This window comes from Motacilla alba, chromosome 2 (assembly GCF_015832195.1).
Source record: "Motacilla alba alba isolate MOTALB_02 chromosome 2, Motacilla_alba_V1.0_pri, whole genome shotgun sequence".
NCBI classification, from domain to species: Eukaryota; Metazoa; Chordata; class Aves; order Passeriformes; family Motacillidae; genus Motacilla; species Motacilla alba.
In genome coordinates, this window is record NC_052017.1 from 25,332,865 (window position 1) to 25,355,212 (window position 22,348).

General features: G+C 40.5%; 3 protein-coding genes across 7 annotated transcripts in view; 2 read left to right on the plus strand and 1 right to left on the minus strand.

Moving 5' to 3' along the window:
• Positions 1-399: 399 nt before the first annotated feature.
• Positions 400-13,317, plus strand: MIOS (meiosis regulator for oocyte development). 3 transcript variants are annotated; one of them, XM_038129172.1, is made up of 11 exons: positions 400-506; positions 1,399-2,765; positions 2,963-3,061; positions 4,038-4,295; positions 5,118-5,287; positions 6,947-7,012; positions 7,657-7,815; positions 8,581-8,733; positions 9,909-10,113; positions 11,187-11,316; positions 11,530-13,315. In XM_038129172.1, the coding sequence occupies exons 2-11, from the start codon at positions 1,469-1,471 to the stop codon at positions 11,624-11,626; spliced, it is 2,634 nt and encodes an 877-aa protein (XP_037985100.1). In that variant the 5' UTR covers positions 400-506; positions 1,399-1,468; the 3' UTR covers positions 11,627-13,315. The 3 variants fall into 3 exon arrangements, with proteins under 3 accessions (XP_037985100.1, XP_037985101.1, XP_037985102.1); XM_038129173.1 differs by having other exon boundaries at positions 409-506; positions 1,349-2,765; XM_038129174.1 differs by lacking the exon at positions 400-506 and adding an exon at positions 540-753 and having other exon boundaries at positions 11,530-13,317.
• A 2,043-nt stretch (positions 13,318-15,360) lies between these two features.
• RPA3 (replication protein A3) lies at positions 15,361-19,331 on the minus strand. The gene is made up of 4 exons (XM_038129181.1): positions 19,167-19,331; positions 18,856-18,930; positions 16,830-16,938; positions 15,361-16,343 (listed from the first exon to the last, which is right to left on the minus strand). The coding sequence occupies exons 1-4, from the start codon at positions 19,263-19,265 to the stop codon at positions 16,261-16,263; spliced, it is 366 nt and encodes a 121-aa protein (XP_037985109.1). The 5' UTR covers positions 19,266-19,331; the 3' UTR covers positions 15,361-16,260.
• A 4-nt stretch (positions 19,332-19,335) lies between these two features.
• UMAD1 (UBAP1-MVB12-associated (UMA) domain containing 1) overlaps positions 19,336-22,348 on the plus strand; it is a 78,839-nt gene continuing 75,826 nt past the window's right edge. Inside the window, exon 1 of one of the 3 annotated variants that reach the window (XM_038129177.1) lies at positions 19,336-19,380. The gene's annotated coding sequence lies outside the window, so the exon portion shown is untranslated. The other 2 variants (XM_038129180.1, XM_038129179.1) reach the window with 2 other exon arrangements.

Here is a 22,348-nt window from a genome sequence, read left to right on the forward strand (position 1 = left end):
CCCTCAATAAATACAACGGCTTTTTATTCTCTCAATTTGGTCTGGCCTTTGTTTTTAGGTAGTCCCAAAAGGGATCAGAATTAGACGCTCTTTGTGGTGACAAAATGCTTCAGGCTGGAAGGGGCCGCAGCGGGCGCTCTGGTCCAACCCCCGTACTCCAGCAGGGCCACCTTGGAACCCATTGCGCCAACTGCGTCTCGAGGGCTCCCGGCTCTCTGTGTCCAGAGGAGGCCCGGCCCGCTCCCGGCTCTCTCCAGCCCGCTCCCGGCCCGGCCCGCTCCCATGTCTCTCCGTCCCGCTCCCGGCCCTGCCCTGCCCGCTCGGCTGGGCGCCGCTGAGGGAGGAGGCGCCCCGCGAGCGGAAGCGCGCGCGCGGGCGGTGCTTCCGCTTCCCCGGCGCGCCGGAAGCGCCGCGGCCGCCGCCGGAAGCCCTGGCGCGCTTCCCGTTCCCCTGCGCGGGCGGCGGGGCCGCTGGCGGCGGCCGGGCTGGAGCCTCCCGCGGGCTGGGTGAGCGCTGCCGCGCCCGGGAACGGATGGAAGGAGGGAAGGAGGGAGGGTGGATGGAGGTCTCCCGACTCCGGTCTGCTCTTGCGGCCGCCTCCGCGTCTCCTGCCGGGAACGGGCTGCGGCCCCTCGGAGGCGGGCGGGCGGGCGGGGTGACCTGCAGGCACACAGAGGCGGCCCAAGCGTAGTAAATAATGCTGCTTTTTCATGCTTCCCGATCTCTCCTGCCTTTTCCACAGCAATAGCAGAGGTGTGTAGGATCTGTGGGGTCTGTTTGCACGTAGGCACGTGTAGTGCTAGTAGCTACCGCAAGTGTTAAGGGCGTTTTGAGTAATGAGCCTGCTTGAGTGTTGCTGGACCAGATACGAACGGAGACTGGGTAGCATTGGGGCAGGTGGTGGGATTGGCAGCTGTACTATAAGATGACAATTTGAATTTCTTTTGAAATCTTCCAACACAGGAAGCCTTTCTAGCCTATGGAGAAGGCTTTAGACAAAACTGGTAGACTCTAATTTTTGTTACTTAATGCTTTTTAATTAGGCAGGGACATTCTCTTGTAGATGTTTGAAGGCGTGGCTCTTTCCGAGCGGCACACCCACGTATCCTGCCACAGCGCATCTCGGGTAATGGCTTCTTGCTTAATGCTGGTGTGGAGTTTGTAAATACAGCAAATCCTGTCGTCATCAGTTTGTAGGTGGCCGTGTTGGTTCTGTCTTGGTACATACACACCAGCAAAAACAACAGGTGCCGTGAGGAGAATGCTTAATGATTTGGCCTGAAATGTGTTATGAGATGCACTCTTGAGCTAAAAATAATTTGGTTTTGTTTGTTTAATGATATTGCAGATAAAGGACTTGGGTTTTGATAACGTTCCTACAAATTATTTTCTCGACAGTATCCATATGCATGGATATCACCTGAATCTCCTTAGCGGACCTTAAATTGTGTGTCAGCTTACCCTAGCCATGAGTGGCTCCAAACCTGATATCCTGTGGGCCCCACACCATGTTGACAGATTTGTTGTGTGCGATTCAGAGCTGAGCCTTTATCACATTGACTCTGCCGTAAGTTCAGAGCTCAAGGCAGGGTCCTTGCGGCTGTCGGAGGAAACTACGGCTACGCTACTGTCAATAAATTCGGATACGCCGTACATGAAATGTGTGGCTTGGTATCCCAAGTATGATCCTGAATGTCTCCTCGCTGTTGGACAGGCCAATGGCCGAGTGGTACTTACCAGCCTCGGGCAAGATCACAACTCAAAATGTAAAGATTTGATCGGCAAAGAGTTTGTTCCCAAACACGCTCGGCAGTGCAATACCCTGGCGTGGAACCCCCTGGACAGCAACTGGCTTGCTGCTGGGCTAGACAAACATCGGGCTGACTTTTCCGTACTGATCTGGGATATCAGCAGCAAATATGCCCCAGAGACTGCAGTTGCTACAGAGAAAGTGAGGCTTTCAGCAGGAGATGCGGACGCAGGCCTGGTAGTTACAAAACCACTGTATGAATTAGGACAGAATGATGCTTGTCTCTCTCTCTGTTGGCTTCCACGGGATCAGAAACTGCTGTTAGCTGGAATGCATCGAAATCTGGCTATCTTTGATCTCAGGAACACAAGCCAAAAGATATTTGTAAACACCAAGGCTGTCCAAGGAGTGACTGTTGATCCCTATTTCCACGATCGTGTTGCTTCCTTCTATGAAGGTCAGGTTGCCATATGGGATTTAAGAAAGTTTGAAAAGCCTGTTTTGACCCTGACAGAGCAACCAAAACCCTTAACAAAAGTTGCATGGTGTCCAACAAGGACTGGACTGTTAGCTACTTTAACAAGGGACAGTAACATCATTAGACTGTATGACATGCAGCATACTCCCACCCCTATTGGAGATGAAACTGAGCCGACAATAATTGAGAGAAGTGTCCAACCATGTGAAAATTACATTGCTTCCTTTGCCTGGCATCCCACAAGTCAGAATCGAATGGTAGTAGTGACTCCCAACAGGACTATGTCCGACTTCACAGTTTTTGAAAGAATTTCTCTTGCGTGGAGCCCAGTGACATCCTTAATGTGGGCTTGTGGACGACATTTGTATGAGTGTACAGAAGAAGGAAAAGCTAGCTCCTTGGAAAAAGACATAGCAACCAAAATGCGCCTCAGAGCTCTGTCGAGGTATGGTCTTGATACTGAACAAGTTTGGAGAAATCACCTCCTAGCTGGAAATGAAGATCCTCAGCTGAAATCGCTTTGGTACACTCTGCATTATATCCTTTATCTTATTGTAGTTTTTGTCCTAAGGAAGTAATATACCTTTATATGTAAACCACTTATATAAAATGCATTAAAATCTTTAAATGCAATGCAACATCCTGTAAATACTTGGTATATGTTAACAGGATGTGACTTAAAGTTTTTAAAAATATTTTTTGTGAATAATTAAACTTCCTATACATGAAAATACTTATGAAGCAGTATACTGAAGATATGGATCAAAAACTTACAGGAAACAAGGGTCCCTTAGTTTACACTGGCATTAAATCAATTGTGAAGTCATCTTTGGGTAAGAATGTTCCAACTTTGCTAAGTATTGTTGTAGTATGTTTGCAGAATGATGCACTCGTGAGTTTGTCTTTGGCAATTGTTCAAAGAGACTATTCAAAACTATAAAAAACAAAGTATTTCTGTTTGTGTTTTAATAATGTAAGTTAACAGTAATTTCCAGAATTTTCAGTGTTCTTGGAAAGTCAGTAATTGTAGAAGCATAGTATCCTCTGAAGTAGATCTTTGAACTGTTTCAAACATTTGAGTTTGGACTATGGCACTAAGAATTCTTGCACCCTGCATAATATTATACTTTTTTGCATAACATTTTATTCCTTGCAGAATATTATATTTTTCAAAGCTCCACATCAGGGTGTGGTTCTAGAAAGGTGACTTTGCTGTTGTCACTGCTATTGTATTAAGTACATTTGTACGACTACGTCTAAATAAGCTGACCTGTTCTGAAGTGGTGATCAACCCTGGGTCATCGCATTCTGCCTCTCATGCTCGTTGAAATCTTTCTTAGTATAATTTATTATTTGAATACTTCTTTCTCTCTTCAATATATGTCTTATTAATAACTATGCTTCTTGGAGCAGAAAATGAGTCTTCAGTGGTGGGAATGCTTCTGACACATTGATGCTGGCTGAGAGCTGGTAGAGCAGGTGCTTGACGGTGTATTATGTATTTTATATTATGTATTTTCAATTTGAACATACTGAGAACTCCTGTTAAATGTAACAAGTGGTAGAAGAAAGAAAAAAGACTGCGAAATATGTGTCAAGCTTAGGTGCATAATTTTTAGTAGATCAAAATAATTTTGTGTATGCTGCTCCTTGCAATGAGTTGTAAGCAACGTTAAAGTACTAAAATGCAATACTCAGCTTTTGTACTCAGCTTTTGTACCCTGCTTTATGATTGAAATCAAAGCCTCATGTTGTGATTGCAATTGTAACTGTCATTTAAGCACAATTTAACTTATTTCCCATTTCTAGGAACAACAGAGAACCTCCGGCACAGCAGGAGTGGATCTGATAGACAGGCAGATATTATTCAGTATCTGAGTGAGGAGAGATCTTTGGCTTTGCAGCTCTGTGGGTGGATAAAGAAGGGAACAGACTTAGATGTGGAGCCTTTCCTAAATTCATTGGAACAGGAGGGAGACTGGGAGCGAGCTGCTGCCGTAGCACTTTTCAACTTGGACATACGGCGAGCAATACAAATTCTGAATAAAGGGGCTTCCTCAGGAAAAGGTGTGTATTGTGGTTTTTATTTTGGTACTATATCACATTAGTAGATTTTTTCTGTTAACAGAATTGTGGAAGATAGTATGGAAGAGATGCCTGTTGTGTTGTAAAATTGTGACAATACACTTGTATTGAGGCTTGACAAATCCTGGTATTTCACTCATCAGACTACTGTATGCCATACTGTCTATTTAAAATAGATCATATGTTTCAGAATTTCCTTCCTGATAAAAGCCTCAGAAAGACTTACATTCAGAACTAGTGGGATTCTTTTTGCTTTAATGGAACTGCTGGGGGAAATAGTTTCTATCTGTGCTTTCCACAGGGAGGAGTCAGAGTGGAGATGTGCTGTTTTCAAATTCAAGAATAAAATTGGACTTTCTGACAAAATGAATATTTTGATTAAATAGTTTTCATGTTTTAGGAAACTCCTTAGCTTGAAACTTTTGTATAAAATTGTCATTCACCAGCTAGGTCTGTTGAACAGTGGCTGGATATACAATCCTGTCTTTTCACTTCTTATGGATATGAATTATGATAATGACAACTTTTTGTGATAGCTATTTCAAAACACAAGTAGTGTGTTGTTGTTTAAAGAGGCTGTCATGCATATAGATGCTAACTTACCTGAACAAAGGCGTTTAAAGCAGAAGCTACTATACATGGTAGTGTATGCACATTAATTTAGGTAGTGTTAATTCTACTGCATTTTATGTTGCATCCTGACAAAACATTGTGTTTTAAATGGATGCTTTTGTTTACACTTTTAACTGGAGGTTTCTTTAAGTCCTTAACTTGAATAATATTGTTTCACTTTTCATAAATCAGGTGATCTGAACCTTAATGTCGTCGCAATGGCTCTGTCAGGCTACACAGATGAGAAGAACTCACTTTGGAGAGAAATGTGCAGTACTCTAAGACTGCAGTTGAACAATCCCTACTTGTGTGCTATGTTTGCTTTCCTGACGAGTGAGTCTGGTTCATATGATGGTGTTTTGGTGAGTAAATTTCTGTGTTAGGTTAAAATTTCTTCATGCAAGGAGAATGTAGATACATGCACTTATGTAGGGGGAGTCCTATATACTCCAAGAATTAATCAAATTTAAACCTATTCTTTTATCCTGGTGCTGGCACATAGCATATCTGTCTGTGGAAGAGACATCTCATATTAGTGGCTGTTATGTTAGTAAATAAGTCATGAATGAACGACCAAAATATAGATTATAGTTAAGACATGTTTTAGAGGAATTTTATTTTTAGCATGGAGTTATTAAACCTATAGAAATACATTATCAAAAGAATGTAAGCCGTGGAAAGAAACAGAAGAGAGATTAATAATGGAATTGCAAACAGCAGACAAGATGCAGGGGAGTTTGCAGGATTTTTATCAAGCTACATTTCCAATGAAGTGTATTTTATTTTCCTTGCTTGCTTGTTAAAATATTTTCACTTTGTAGAAACAGTAAATAGAGTAGTTCCAGGGCTTCTGAAAGTGATACAGAAATGCCATTTAAAGGGCAAACTAAATCTTTAATCATGAGATACTTTGAGCCTTTGAAGGAGTTAACATACATGATTCCTGGTTAGAGAACAGTAGAAATACCTGATTCAGTAGGAATTATTTAGCCTAGGAGAGGACTCCTGTAATGCAGCAGAGTAACTGGCCCAAAACTGTTGACAGTGAAATTGTCATAATTTGATGCTCTTAGGGTAATGAAAAATAAAAATTGTTAGAATCCCAGAGGAGAGAAACCTGAATATCTTTTTTGTTTTCTTTTCTTTCTTTCTTTCTTTCTGTCCTTTGAGAGAGAGTATTGTTTTTCTCTGGATGTTGGGTGGTACTTTTATAGATTTTTTTTATTGATTAACTAGCAACTCACATGTGATAAGGTGCTGTTTGTTTGGGTTTAATTTTAATTTTTCCTTCAGTGAGACCTGTTGAAGTCTGCATGAAAGATTTTGCCAAGCACATCTTGTTTTGGCAATGTCACTCACAATTTCTAATCTGAGAATATCAGAGGGAAAAGTATGGACATAGCTAAGTGAGAATTGATATAGAGAAGTATTTTTGTTCTGCAGTGTCACATCTAGTAAAATGAATAAAATTAATAAAAAGCAGAAAGTAAATACTGATACACTGCTGTACCTCAAGTGTTAATATATTTCTGAGAAATTAATTCTGGATGTTTAGTTTTTGTTTGCTTGGGGTGTTTTGTTTGCTTTGTTAACTTATGTTTGCAATTTAAGGAAGGAATGGAGTGGTTAGGCTAGTTATTATGTAAATACAGTAAACGGAACTTGGTTTGTTTTTCTTCTGCTTGTGACTTGGCGGGACACCTGGCTGGAAGCACTGAGTCCTCTACAGGATTTGCAAAGTTCATTTTTGTAGAGTTTCGTAAACCGTGTAGGATGTGTTGTACCAGACTTTCCGTGTAGATTGTTCCCATACCTGCAGTTTTCCTCTGATACCTGTATCTGAGTACAAACAAGTAAGCTAATATTTAGAGTTAGCCTTCTGCAGATGTCACATTTTCTTTGTACATAATCAATTTCATTGTATTAGTTAGACAGTAGTGCAAGTGTTCTGATTTTTACAATGTGTTGGAAAAATGGAAACATATATCTGATGTTAGTAATTCCCATTTTTCTCTCTGAAGTATGAAAATAATGTAGCTGTACGAGACAGAGTGGCATTTGCTTGCAAGTTCCTCAATGATGCTCAGGTAAGTTTGTGGTCGCACATTTAAACAAACTTTTAAACTGGGCTTTATTCAGTGGCAGAAGAAACTCTGGGGTAGAGGGGTGAACAGTGTAAATAATGAGTCATGAGTGATTTGGTTTTTCTTATCACAGTAGTACATAAGTTATGGTATAATCAGGTTTTTAGTGAGTGTTTTTAGTAGTTTTTTTAGTTATTCCAGCTTAATTTTTTATTTGGTTTTTGGTTGGTTGATTTGAGGGCTTTATTGGTTTTGTGGTTTTGGAGGTTTTTGTGAGTATTTATTACATGGTAGTTCAAATGCAGTTGCATTAACTGTACACCTGTTTTACTGGAGAGTATTTCTATTTCTTTATTTATTCAGTATTTATTTCCATGTGTTAATGTTCTCTCAAATTATGGTTTGGTTTTGCAGCAGAAATGTTCCATTTTAAATTCACCAAAGTACTCTAAGGATACATAACCTCTCTCCTTGCATTTTCTATCAGGAAGCCTAAAGTTTGTTCATAAACACTTGATTTCATGCAGTTTCATACGATATAGTAATTTAACTTTTTCTGCATAACATCCAGCAAGCAATGCATTCTGTTAGCTGCAGATGCTGTTTCTGCATATATTTATATATTTCTTCATATATATTTTTTATAGCTCAACAGGTTTATTGAAAAGCTGACAAATGAAATGAAAGAGGCTGGGAATTTGGAGGGAATACTGTTAACAGGGCTGACAAAAGATGGAGTTGACTTGATGGAAAGTTATGTTGACAGAACTGGAGATGTCCAGACAGCAAGCTATTGCATGCTACAGGTTAGTGTTTTACTCCAAAATAAATTTTATGGAGGAAAACTAAATGTAGTTTCTTTATCAGGGTAGTTGTTGAATCTTGTGAACTAAAAAGTATTTTGTGTATTAAATTGGGACAATTGGTTGTTTGGTTATTTTTGTGGGGTCATATGAAACTCAGTATTAACTGGTAAGTATGTGTCTTCACACTCTCTGGTTGAGGTAGCTTAAGGAGATAGTAGGGGAAAGAGGCGAAAGAAAATCATAGTCCTTTTCCCTAACTGAACTGGGAATAGCCATTTATCTGCTTATTGCTGGTGTGTTTCCTGACATTTTCATTAATTTTTGTTTTGCTTTCAGGATTTTAGTAGAGAACAAAAACGAGGTTTTTTGTTTGTTTGGAGGCTTTGAGTTTGGTTTTTTTTAAATAACAGATTTACCTTGGCCCTTACACAGTAGCAGCTATTGCCAGCAGTGTGTTTAACTGCATATGCAGTCATGACAGTGATACAGAGTATGAAACATGACAGAACTTTCAAATCCTTCATCTCAGAGACAGGAGTTCTTAGGAGGACGTGGCAGCACAAGTATTATCAACCAGAGAGAAACTGAAGAAAATATTTATCAAACTCACATTACAATTTCACAGAAAATTAATCTTTTTTGGGACAAATAAACTGTATTATTTCTTATATCTTGTAGTACACTTTGTAAAGGCTTTTGAAAAAGTGAGTTATATGTATTGTGTGCCTTTAATGTGTGTCTGACATTTTTTCCTGCCTACTTCAGGGTTCTCCCTCAGATGTACTTAAGGATGAAAGGGTTCAGTACTGGATTGAGAACTACAGGAATCTTTTAGATGCCTGGAGGTTTTGGCATAAACGTGCAGAATTTGATATTCATAGGAGTAAGCTGGATCCCAGCTCAAAGCCTTTAGCCCAGGTAAATATAAATCCTACATGAAATATGACCAGTCCAGAAAGGAATGTAGCATGGTACTTCTGTAAAAAAATCCTTGCTAGCCATATCTCGGTTTTCATGAGGATTTATGTGCAAAAGAAAGATTTCAACTTAGTCTGCCCTAAAAAAAGGAGGTGTCACTTTTTTTTTTCAAATAACGGGTCTTTCAGAAACTGTAACCTGTCAACACTTTTCTTTTGGAGAAACTGGAAACTGATTTGATTTTTTCCTCTCACATGTTGAAATATGAAATCAGAGATGTATCACCCTGAATTCAGTGGCAGGGTGAGACTGATACTTAAACCATAGAACTAGTTCAGATTGCTTTTGTTTTAATTGAAAAAAACTTCCAAACTGTTTTGAAGCCCTTGAACCTGAAACTAAAGTGAACAGCAGCAACTTTCATTATCAGGTCTGAACATAAACTGACCTAAAAACTAACGCCCTGCCCAAGTGCTATCTTCTTAACATCTGGTGGCAGTTTCAGCCAGCATGGTTTTACCATGGCACCTTTTACTCTCATGTCTGCTAAGTATGTTCATTGTGAGCTTTAGGGCCTGAGAGTTTCTGAGGAAAGCTGGTTTTGAATGAATTTATCAGTCATAGCTGTTTAAGCAGAGTTGTTCCAAGTGTGAGGGAGTTGAGTTTACTGCTCCTTCCTTATGTTGTTTAAGATAAATAGCCCTAAAGAATTTGAAATATATGCTCCTTGGTATCAAGTCACAACTTGTGACACAAGGGATGTAGATAAATAATATTAGGATAATCCTTATGTTGGAGATTGTAGTGTGAGTCATATGACTATAAGGAGGGCAAGACCAAATTTTTTATAGTAAGTAGAATAAACCTGATTTCTTCTGTTACTGAAGATACTGCTTTTATTATCTTAAATAATATCTTTCAAAATTTTAGCAATTGTGCATGTTTTTATGTGCTTTTGAAGTTAGTGAGCGTCATTAAGGCCTGCTTCTCAGGGCTGTGTGCCTCATCTATAAGCCCTTAAGAGGTTAAGAACTCCTTCACAAGTAGGCTTGGCTTTCCAGAGCACTCTCTAGAATATCTGGTAAATAAATGTTAATTACCTTGAATGGATTCACTCACAGGTGTAGCAAAAGTGGAACCAAACCAAAAAATTAATGGGCATCTGTTCTCTTTAGGTGTTTGTGAGTTGCAATTTCTGTGGAAAATCAATCTCTTACAGCTGTTCAGCTATTCCTCATCAGGGGCGAGGTTTTAGCCAATATGGAGTCAGCGGTTCACCAACCAAGTCCAAAGTTACAAGCTGTCCTGGTTGCCGTAAGCCCCTTCCCCGCTGTGCACTTTGCCTGATAAATATGGGAACACCAGTTTCCAGCTGTCCAGGTAAGACACAGTGGGTTTTAGTTATTCAGCTGCAGTACTAGTTGGAGGCCAAATTAGCAGTTCCTATTGAAAGATCTTCTGTTGCACTTCTTTTTTCTGTTTATACTTATACTGTAAATATTCATACTCATCATTTTGAAAGGAGAAGGACCATAATTGAGAACTTGTTTAGATCCCATCTAATTTTGGGATGAAACCTTTGTTTCACTTCTTAATGGTCAGACAGTGTGCATAGTTACTTGGTTATCAGAGTTTTCCATGAGATTGTCAGTCAAGTTCCTTGGTTAGACAGATGTAAAGATCCGAGTATTGTGAGGATAAATATTGTGAGCTTTACAACTGAAAGAAACAGGGAGTGTGTTTTCTTGAGATCAATTGTAGGCATGCTACACAAATCATTGAATGTAAATGAATTAATTTTTAGCTGCAAGAGGAAGAGAGGTGTGGTGTACTTTCTGTTACTAAGTATGAAAGAAAGCATGGATCATGCTGTGAACGCTATGAGGTGTTAGGACTGGAGTTGTTTGGTTGTAAATGCCTTTGGCTTGGCATTATAATATGTCTACATGAAAAGGATTTTGACCATATTTTTAAGTCAGTCTTGTTACAGAACCATGCACAGCTGAACAGTTGTCATGTTTATTTACCTTTTCTCATTTTTTTGCTGATATTTGTTATGACTTCTATATTGAACTTGTTCCAATTCGTAACTTAGATTTTGTTGATTTTTTTTTCTAAAGCAGAAGATTTTATGTGCAGAACAGGCCCATAATTCACTGGACTATAAATCAATCAATAAATCAGCATTGAAGGAGATTCTGTCTGTAAAACTTGTTTATTAGGCAAGTTTAGCATATCTATAAGATGTGAAGCAACAGTTTAGCAGTCGAATTCTTTTCTGGCATTCTTCCAGCTCTTAATATTTTTACTGACTTCTATTTTAAAATCACACTGCTTTTTCATATAACATTCCTTATTTCAAAATAATTTTAATGGTGGTGCTGGGACTGAAATGTAAATGAAGTGTAATGATTTACAGCCATATTTGTGGGGGTGGGTTTGCCTCTGGACAGGAGGATCCAAGTCAGATGAAAAAGTGGATCTTAGCAAAGACAAGAAGTTAGCCCAGTTCAACAACTGGTTTACTTGGTGTCACAACTGTAGGCACGGTGGACATGCTGGACATATGCTGAGCTGGTTCAGGTAAGTTAATGTTTAAATTTTGTTATTTTACCTGTGTGTTCTGCACTGAGTAGAACATGTCTCCTTCCCTGTATCTGTCATTATAAGGTTTAAATAATAAAACTGAACTGTGATACTGAGTTTTTCTGAGATGCTATACCTCTGCACATAGTTAAATGTATAATTGCAAAATTATTTTATCTGTTTTTTCTTTTTTTGGCTGTTGCTATTTAGGGACCATACTGAGTGCCCAGTTTCTGCCTGCTCTTGTAAGTGTATGCAGCTGGATACCACAGGGAATCTCGTTCCAGCAGAGACTGTCCAGGCATAAACACTGTTAGAAAATGTGTGGCTCTCTAATGGATGTCCATCATAGTCCAAGCAGATATTTTAGACAAAGGTAATTTGTGACTTACTGTGAAAAAATAAATTGCTATCAAAGTAGTAAAATGATGTGTGTATGACTGTGCTTGGTAGAAACAGGTATTCCTGAAGTGAGCCTATAGGTACAGTGCATGGCCCTTATTCAGAGGACTGAAGAAAAGGACTCCTGGAATTGTGGACTCTTTGAATTTGCTAAAATACAAAGACCTTTATTAAAAAAGTTTTCAGGATAATGCTGATTGGTCACAAAGCTGAGTTTATATGCTGTGAAAGCAGACCTTCAAAATAAACACTTTAAAAGAAGGTGGCAGAGTTATGCTGTGGATTCCTCTGTTCATTGTTTGATCACTGTCTTGTATGCAAATGTTCATTTGTTTCCTTGTAAGTTTATTCCAAGTGCCACTGCTAATTGCCTTCTAAACATTTTTATTTTAAAGAAAAATCCTTTTGTTTCTGTTCCCAGGTTTTGTTGATAGTAAAGCAATGTCTTTACAATTCAAGTTCTTACTTAACTAGGCTACATATCTAGCTGATGCAGATTTTAATCCTGAAGAATTTGGGGGTTTTCTCTCCTAGCAATGACTGTATCTTAGAGAAGAGTTCCCTGAGAAGTCATGTGACTGTTTCAGTGCAGAGTGCAGGTAAACTATAGGAGGTTGTATCTGATAAATTTTTAACTTAGTACTGTGAAGATCTGAAATCTCAAGGACTGGAGACTTGTAAATATGTAAGTTTTAAACTATGTGCAGAGTTTTGACTACAAAAATATTTGAAGACTTTGAGATAATTAGCATTTCCCTGTACTTCTGAAATACATTGGGAAGTGTGGAATCAACCTGTATAAATCCTGCTTCTGGTCACTAGTGGACACCCATCTGCTTCCAATTTTGAGTAATTGATCAGAGTACTTCTACATGTGTTACCAGCTGGAATTAAGATTATTTGTTAACTTGAGAGAACATCAATGATACTTTGCTAATACTGTGCTACGAGCTAATTGGTATTGTTGTCCTTGATTTTGTAGGCAACATTCACACAAATTAGGGAAAAAAAAACAAACCTGTTTTAAGGTATGTGATAATAACATCAGTTTACTTGGTGTGTGTTTATTTACAGTTTATGAGTTACTCAACACTTGTGTGCTATGAAATACGAAATGGAATGCTAGCAATAAACTGGTACTGTTTGCCAGGACTGTGAAAATTGGTGTTTCAAAGAGAATATATTGTAATATACCACTAGTTCTATGTGCTCTAGTGTAGTTTCAAGAAGATAAAATGTGGAAATGTACAAGATGTACATGTGCTGTGGATGTACAAGATTACATTCAGGACTTTGGGTTATATTTTCTGGTTAGGTTGTAACACATCTGCTGCATTTATTTGATCTAAAATTGGCAAAGATAATTTTTAAGTTAAAAATCTAAGAGGTACTTGATATTTCTAGGCATGGGAGAGCAGTTCCTTTTTTTTTTTTTAGAATATTTATTTCTCATTCCAGTATTTTTGCACACTTCACATTGCTGTTGAAGAGCTCTTCAAAATGTTCTCCATTTATAAATGTAAACTGGGGCTTACTGTATGATACCCTATTTATATAAATACAGGCAATAAAGGTTTTGGTTTATGTAAATCAGGATTGGTAAGTGTCAAGTGTTTGTTTTTTATTCTTGTGTAGTAACATTTAGTAAATTTCCCTGATAATTTCCATGTTGAGGTGAATGCAACTACCAACATACAGTGTCTCATTTTCTCATCTAAAGAAAATTAATCTATAATGTTTTCACCTCGATTGTAGCTGTGTGTCAAATTCTATCACTAAGTTAAATTACATGCTCACTTTAATACTCATATCTTTGCAGTATTTTGGGTTATGAATGTGTATATTCTGGCACTATGGGTTTTGCTTGTTGCTATTAGTAATCAGGCTTTCAGGTCAGAAGTTACACGATTTGCAAAATTTACAAAGCAGAAGCTCTGTTTTTTTAATTATCAGATTTTTTTTTTCCTTGTTTTGTTTTTAAATTAATAAATCTGTCTTTTTTGGGGTGATTTCTTGTTTTCTAACAAAAATATAGCTACATCCATTTTATTAGCTGCAGTTATTTTTTTGTTGACTGTTGCCTGGTAAATCTCAGCTCAACTCTGCTGAAGGTGTCCTTGCATGCTAAAATGTTGTGATCCCGTGGCTCATGCCGATTACATTCCATTGTTGTAATTTTGTTAGATGTTCCAGCCTTGCAGCCCTTCCTTGGTTAAGCACAAGCACTTCATCATCACACACACAGGCTCCTTGCTCCTGAGCACATGAGTAGTGCACATGTCCATGCCCAGGCCAGGACAACAGAGCAGGCAAGCAGGGTCAGCCAAGAGCCCAGCAAAAAGGTACCAAGTCTCAGAAGTCAGTCATGGAGTGGGAGTAGTCCTGTTCCAAATAGCATGAACTAATAGAAGTCTGCTCCAGTTACAGCATTCACTTCCTATGCCCCTTCTCCTCTGCCAGGTTCCCACCATGCACCAGCCTCCTGTCCTCCCAAAAAGCCACCAGCTCCTCTTCGTGCCTTCCATTACTGGTCCATTACTGGCTTTGGTGATATCCCTCTCTGGTGTTTCTGATTCAGTTGCCCTGGTGCCTCCCCTTTTGTCAGTGTCCCAGGAAGCCCCTACTTCCCATTTCATTATCTAGGAGGACTGGCAGTGTCTCACCTTTCATCATGTGTGTGGTGCCTGGGGCCCTGCTAACCATCAGGCCTAGCTGACATGGTTGCCTTTCCCTTGGTATTTAAAACAGCTGGCAGTTTTCAACATGGCAACGTAGGAAATGATGCTGATAAATGCATATATGACCTGAGCATTACTCTAGTACCAAGAATGTTTTACAGTTCTTGCATTGCTGTGTGATTTGTACAGCCATGAAGCCAGGGTAGGCCATTTATTCACACAGGCTGATAGTCTGTAGAAAAGCAGACAAATAAAAGTGTGTAAGGGAAACCTAGTTGTGTACAGCTTGCCCAGCCACCTGTCACTGCTGCAGGACTGCATGAATGAGAAGAGTCTTAGCTGACAAAGGGAAAAAAGCATTTTGCACTTGGTGTGTTCAAACTTTCTCTCACAAGTCCTGTACCCCAGGCTGGTCTCTGAACTGCTAAAGCCATCTAGTGGCAGGCTGCTCCACTGGGCAGGGGTGGTCTGGGTAACTACATAACATTTTACAGAATATATGTACACACACAAAATACCAATTTTCTAAAGCAGAACAGACAAAATAGTTTTAAATGCTAGGAAACATGCATGCAGTTATTAAGAATGACATTTGATTCTACTGAGCACTTAAACAGAGTGGTGATAGACAGGGCATGGTACTGTGCCACATAGACCTTGTGTTGTTTGCTGTACAAGACTGCTTCCTACTTCAGAAGACTTCCTTCCAGTCAGGGTAACTGTGTATCAGTAAGAGTACCTGTGTTCTAGGTGGGGAGGGAGAAAAAAATAGATCCTCTGTTAACTTGTTCATCCCTCCAGTTTGTAGTGAATTCAAAGTGTAAGTTTTTGAAACAGATTCCTTGACCAGAAAAAGAGATGTCAATAAATAAGCACAAAGCTATCAGTCTTATTAAGGCACTAAATCTAACTCCTAAAGCTGAAACCTGTTTGTACAAAAGTTCAAAGAATATGGCTACAGTTTACTTAAAATACTTTGAAATACTTTATTAATTCCCAGAGGATATTTCCAAAGTTCAATTTTACTTTAAATGTGTCAAGTGATGCAAAAGTTTGTAAATACCCTGGATAGTAACAAAACTGTTGTAAATACCCTGGATAGTAACAAAACTGGGGACTGTTGGAAGTTCCTATGGTTAGTCACCATGACAAGCTGGCTGAATCCTGGTACTGCTGCTTAGACTCCAACCAAGAATGAAGGCTGTGCTGGGACTTCAACTGTGCTTGAAATCCCCAAGCCTAATTCAATGTCTCCCAAGTGTTTAGCATCATGCAAAGGCAAGAACCTTGTGCTCCACTTTGTTAAATTTAACTGTGTCAGGTCAAATAGAACAGGAGTTGCCACATATCACTGAAAATAGCACTCTAGCATTTAATGCTGACACAAATGGCTAAATGCAGTGAAATCCTCTTTACTGGTGAAGATAACATTTCCAAGATGCAAAATACGCCTTCCATACAATAAATTTATATCAAAGCAAATTAAATCAAAAATCTTTATATTGAAACCCTACCAATTTTTTTCCATACAAGTTTTCTGTAACGTATTCTAGAACTTCTACCAGCTAGAAAAGGATGTTTACAAAGTTTCAGTTTCTGACAAGTCTGATCTTGCAAGAGAACACTCTTCTTAGATGTAAAAGGGTTAAATATATACAGTGAGTGAGACATTCACATTTGTTCTCCTTGCTGAATATATACATTTTCAAAGAAAATACTCTTCATAGGCAACACTTAGCACGTTTAACAGTGTCTTTTCAGTATATTTGTTGAAAAGAAATGCAACTGTTACCATGCTGTCAGGCAAGAAACCACACTACTGTTGTCCCCTCTAAAGCTCTAAATATATGCTAATAAAAATTCAAGTGTTCCTCCCAGTACCAAACGGGAAGTATTCAGGGAATTCATGAATAATTTTTAGTGCTTCATTGTAGAGTTCCATATCTGAAAAAGGGCAAAGAAAATGGTTATAATGCATAAGTTCAATTCCCCACAAGTCACTGACAACATTCAAGCACTGCTTATTTTAAAGCAGCACTGCTGAGTGATCCCAGTCTCCCTCAAGCTCCTGATTTCCCAAGGCAGGAACACTCATTGCTTGTTTTCTGGAGGGTTACTTTTAGGCCTGCTAGCTGCACAGCCACACAAGGTCCAGGGCAAAGTGAAAACCACGTGGTCAGGAGTGGGAGAACAATCAGGCCACAGCAATGATCTAGATGGCTCCAGCATTGAGTCACTTCCTACAGTTTAACTGTAAACCACAATATTTGGTACAGAACTTCTCTCATGACACTCTTCTACACCCTGTTCCTTATCTGGCAGCTTGAAGAAAGACTTTGTAAAAAAAGGTAACTAGGCTTTCCCTTCTTATTTACTGAAGATGAGTTCAGAACTCAAAATGGATTTGCCATAATGTATATTCTTACTTACCAAATGAACTTTTATCTTCTCTGAACTGGACGTATGATGCACACATGATGGTTGCCTGATTTGTCACTCTTCCCACCACTTCAATAACTCCTGAAATCTCCTCATCCAGCTAGAAAACACACCAAAGATGAAATTAGTAACACTAAATAGCTGCTGTCTTTACTGCACAGCTAGGAACTCTCCACAGCTGATGGTTTGTTCATGACAGATTCTGTTCCATGTCAAACAACACAGTACTAATGGACAGCCTGGTCATCCTCCCCCCACAAAAAAACATTTGATCCACGTAGAGATGTACAGGTTTTGTAATGGCCAAGTCAATACCACAAAAAATAAATAAGAAGACGCATCCAAGGAGAGATACTGGTTCACAAGTATATAAAACTGAACAGAGTATATAATCACTGAATAGAGACTGATCTAGGACACAGAGAGAACAATTCTGATTTTAATGCACTGCATTCAAACCTGTGTCAATTATAGAACTCTTTGTAAGAGTTAAGGAGGTGTCACACATTCCAGAGAGCAGTTCCAGTGTTCCACATTCAGAAGGCATATCTGGGAATAATTTCTTAAGTAATCTGTCAGTAAGTGTTCAGAATACAAAGATACTGTCACAAACAAGCCTTTGGTGGAACAAAAGAAAAAAAACTAAAAATTACGTCTTGTGCCAAAATAATACAGCTTGAATGTTTTCTTTGTTTTTTAAGATACAAATTTTAACAGTGCAGTACTATTTTGGTAATGCTCTTCCAATATCTAAGTCTTATTTTTTACTTTCTAGCAGTCTTCTGGAATAATTTCCTCCCCATAATTTTGGGGTCCTCTGTTGAAAGAGGGAACTAGATGTGCACAAACAGTGAAATATATTGAAAGGAAAAAAAGTTAGAAAGCGTTTTGATTAGCAAATCTATTAGTTTCCCCACTGACACTGGGTGAACTGGAGAGATGAACCTGGCCTCGTTTTTTGCACACACCAGTTTCTCCCAAGGCAGTGGAATACAGATTGAAGTGCCCAGCACTACAGCTTTGCATTTACAGAGTTCAACCACTTTCACTGTCAGAGAAAATACTATAGAATCATTGGTCAGATGCTAACATCTGAATTTTTAACAACTCAAGGCAGGAAATGTTTTCACAAACTCAAGAAAAAGGTAAGAGACATTTTGTTGCAGTTTGACATCAGCAATTTTCACATTTATAGGACAAAACTCTGCCAGATTAAACTGCATTTTTCATCAACAGGGACAGACTCTTGTGTTGAAAGACTGAGAGAGTACCATATGCAATTATTTCCCATGGAAATGGCAAGGTTTCTCAGCATTTAACAACTCATTCAGAGAAAAAGATGTAAATATACACATGCACTGAGTCAAGCTAGAGCATTTGCCATCACAATTAAAATAATTCTTTAATTACAACATTTCTTGGTGGAAAAAAACATACTTAGAATCAGAAGAGAATGTCAAATTATTATTACTTCAGTGGTAGGTGATAACAAAAGAGGCAGTATTTTTGTTCAGTAATTATATCTTATACCCATTGCATCCATTTCTTGGGATTTTTTTAAAGAAAGAAAGCTTCAAGCTAACAATGGAGTTTACTGAAACACTATGACAAGTGTTCTAACAGGATGCAGCAATGTTAACTCAAAAAACTCTTGAAAATACCATATTCTTTTTGATTATAGAAGCGATAAGAAAATGGGAAGAAAGCCTGAAATTAAGATGAAGCTAATAAACGTAGTGGAATATATTACACTGTGAACAACTAATAGAGTAAGACCAAATAGCCAGACGGGGATGTGTCTGACAAAGAATGAGTTCTCTCTTAACCCCAGGTGAAAACTGATGAAGACCAAGGCAGCTAATGGGTAAGAAGACTGACTACAGGTTAGCTGAAAGATGCAAGAATACAGGTGGAATAACTCAAAACATGGAAGGCATGTACAGGTTTCAGAAGAGACAAAACCCCCGGAATCCACAAGAGGCGGCATCAAGTATTTCCAAAGCATTCCTTAACTTACAGGCTCGCTCAGCTCCACAGTCGTATGCTTTCCGAGTCCATCAGTAAGCACGACAAGCTTCCCGCTAGAATGAATCTACAAAAGAACATTTAAGTCCAGAAAAAACGGCCAGCGCGCTCCAAAGGCACCCGGATGCGCCACAGCTTTGGCCGCCTCAGCCAGTTCTTTCCCGCAAAGCCGCGTCCGCCTCCCGCCCTGCTCCCAGGCCGCCCGGAGCTGCCGGGCTGCCCAGGGACGGCGCCAGCCTCTCCCCTCAGAGCCCCGGGGCAGCCCCATCCCCGCTCCCGGAGCCCGCCGAGCGCCCCGCGGACCTTCTCGACGCGCCCCACGAAGCAGACGGGCTGCCCGATGTGCTGCGCCAGCTGCCCCGTGGCGATGCGCGGCCGCGGCACCTCGTGGATGTCGCCCATGGCCAGCGCCGCTTCCCGCCTTCCGCCGAGGGAGGGACGGCGGCCCCGGGAACGCGGCGGTCGGGGCGGGACTTCCCCTCCGCCCGAGGCGACCCGGAAGCGGAGGCGGAGGCCGGTGAGAGCGGCGGCGGCGGGAGCGGGAGGGTGGGTGATGGAGGGGCGGCTGTCGATGCTGCCGCGGCGGGGAGGGCGGCGGGGCCGAGCTCCGGAGAGGCCGGGGGAGCTGGCCGTCAGTTTCCAGCCCTGTCCTGTCATTTAATCCTTTGAAATCGCCCCATATTTCCCCTCCCCGGCGTTTTCCCTCTCCCTTCAGATACCGGTTCCGCTCAGGTGAAGTTTGGCAGCGTGCCCTGGCAGCCAAGAGGGCAGCAGGCGTCCTGGGGTGCATCAGGCGCAGTGCAAACAGAGGTGGCTGTCCCGCTGTAGTCAGCGCTGGTGTGGCCTCACCTGGAATATTGTGTAGTTCTGGGCTCCGCAGCTGCATCCAGAGGAGGGAATCAAAGCTGGTGAAGGCAGTGGCCTGTGAGAATCAGCTAAGGACTTCGGGTTTGCCTGGTTTGGAGAAAAGGAGGCTGGGGGTTGTTCTCATCACTCAAGGGCTTCCTGAGGAGGGGAAGTGGAGACACGAGATGCTGATCTCTTGTCCCTGGTATCCAGTGGATATCCCAGGGTACGTGGCAATGATTCAAAGCTGCACCAGAAGAGGTTTAGATTGAACATTAGGAAGCATTTCTTTTCTGAGAGGGTAGTCAGACACTGGAACAGGCTCTCTAGAGAGGTGGTCCATGCCCCAAGCCTGTCAGCATTTAAGAGGCATTTGGAAAATGCCCTTAATAACATGCTTTAGCTTCTCATCCTCCCAGGCAGTTGGAACAGATGATCATTGTAGATTCTTTCCAACTGAGCTATTCTATTCTATTTCATTTTATTTCATCACTGAAATTGAGCTGGTGCTCAATCCCCAAGTTTAGAGCAACAGATGGATGTAAGACAGATATAGCATCTGGACATGGCACTTGCATGCATCTTATCTTTTTCCATGTGTTTTCCCAATGGATCCCCGGCATGGAGAGGTTCCTCCCAATTGCTCTTGTGGCAGAGGTGACTCACATATCCCACTCTGCAATTGACGTGCAGTTGCCAGCAGGTGGAGGGAGCTGCCGCTTCCCCTCCGCTGTGCACCGGCGGGGCACCAGCTGCTGGGTGCGAGGGCACATGTGGACAGACTGGTGAGAGGCCAGAGAAGGGTCACAGCAATGGTTATGAGTCTGGACCATCTTAAATGAGGAAAGACTGAGAGAGCTGCAACTGTTTAGCCTAGAGAGGAGAAGGCTCAGAGGGCTCTTATTCATGAATATAAATACCTGAAGGAAGGGTGCCCAGAGGACAGTCGGGCTCTATTCAGTCGTGCCCAGTGAAAGGAACAGAGGCAAAAGGTACAAACTGAAACACAGGAGGTTTCTGAGGGTACATCAGGGAAAACACTTTTGTCACCGTGAGAGTGACCAAGCACTGGTACAGGTTGCCCAGAGAGATTGTGGGGTCTCCATCCCTGGAGGTACTCAAAAGCCACCTGGATATGGTCCTGAACAACCAGCTCTAAGATGGTTCTTCTTAAGTAGGGGGTTGGACAAGGTGGCCTCTGAAGGTCCCTTCCAACTTCAGCCATTCTGTGGCTGTGATTTCCTTTTCTTTTCCAGTACTGGTGTTACAGGAAGTACTTGGGAAAATCTAACTCTGCTCTGGCTTAAAAGGGCAATCACAAAACCACCCGTGTGCCGAGTGTCTCTTGTAACCTTCCTCGGGCCAGTTCAGCTTGCTAACCAGTACCAAGTGGTTTTGTTAGGTGGCTGGGGTAGTGTTTTTAGATGGCAGTACTTGTGTCAGCTTGCCAAGGAAACAAGCTGCTGCCAGAAGCTGTGCAGAGCCAGCATGTGACCAGGGAGTGCTCTGGACTTAAATCTTATATGAGATTTAGCTGCTTGCCATCCCCTCAGTGTCACTGTGACATTCACCTGTTCAGTATTTCATTTGCAAGAGAATATCCTCATCTCCATAGCATATCTTCAGAGATTTGAAAGGAGAGATCTCATCACTGTAGCTGTTGGAGCAAGGTGCTCCTGTTGCAGCAGGCTGCTGCACAGTGGTCCTTCTAGGGCTGCAGCGTTTGAAGGGTCTGCGTCTAGAAAAACGTGTTGTACAAGTTCTTACAAATGAGCGTCTGTGTCACACTTAGCAGCTGTTGAAGGTTTGCATTCAAAAGAAAATTGTTTGAAGGGAAAACAGTAGGCTTCAGCCTGTTGAGTATTGTGTTTCATTAACACCTAGCTTTCTCTTTTTGCATTTCTTGTCTTCAGGGTTTTGAATGTTTACACCAGTTTAAGTGCTGTTATTTCACTCCTGGCTTTGTTTTTGTCACCTGTGCTTTCATTGTCAGACTTGGTTGTGGCTGATTTTTTATGATTCAGCCTCTTACAGTGTTTTTATATTATGGTAATTTGGGTTGTACAGTTCTCGTATTTCTGCTTTCCTTAAATTTTATAGAAACATTAAAAAGAAATGCTAACATTTTATGTAGTACAGAAAATAATCTTTGTTAATGTTTCATTATACATATATCCCTTTAAAAAAAATTGGATTTCTTGTGATACTTTCTGTTCTTCTGTTTTCAAGAAATGCAAACTAAAGAACCATGACTAATGTTAATGCCAGAGAAAAGAAATTATATGGCTTTTTTTTTCCTTCTTCATGTAGTAACTTACATTAGGCCAAAAGCATTTTAACTGTTCTTTTGGTGTCACAGAGAAATATTTTCAACACACATATTCTTGAGTCTTGAATTGGTTGTTTTCATGATAAGAAGAATTGTACAGTGCTGTAAACATCTTGCTCTTTTTCTGATTGCTGCTTTATTGGTGAATCACAGCAGATGGTAGTATGGAAGTGAGAATTGCTCTGATGCTCTGTTTTCTTTTTCCATAGATTGTCTATCTTAAGCTGCTAGATGTGAAATTATTCTGGTTCTTTCTTTACGGTCAGGTTCGTGGTTTTTTTCTGTCCTCATTTCATCATTTATGTAATTA

Excerpts from the sequence above, each read along its gene's own strand:
- MIOS (XM_038129172.1), top strand. The coding sequence starts at position 1,469 with ATGAGTGGCTCCAAACCTGATATCCTGTGGGCCCCACACCATGTTGAC. Across the intron at positions 3,062-4,037 it reads AATTGTGAAGTCATCTTTGG|GAACAACAGAGAACCTCCGG; the intron begins GTAAGAATGTTC and ends TCCCATTTCTAG. Across the intron at positions 5,288-6,946 it reads GTTCATATGATGGTGTTTTG|TATGAAAATAATGTAGCTGT; the intron begins GTGAGTAAATTT and ends TTCTCTCTGAAG.
- RPA3 (XM_038129181.1), bottom strand. The coding sequence starts at position 19,265 with ATGGGCGACATCCACGAGGTGCCGCGGCCGCGCATCGCCACGGGGCAG. Across the intron at positions 18,931-19,166 it reads TCGTGGGGCGCGTCGAGAAG|ATTCATTCTAGCGGGAAGCT; the intron begins GTCCGCGGGGCG and ends GTTCTTTTGTAG. Across the intron at positions 16,939-18,855 it reads CTGTGGAGCTGAGCGAGCCT|CTGGATGAGGAGATTTCAGG; the intron begins GTAAGTTAAGGA and ends TGTGTTTTCTAG.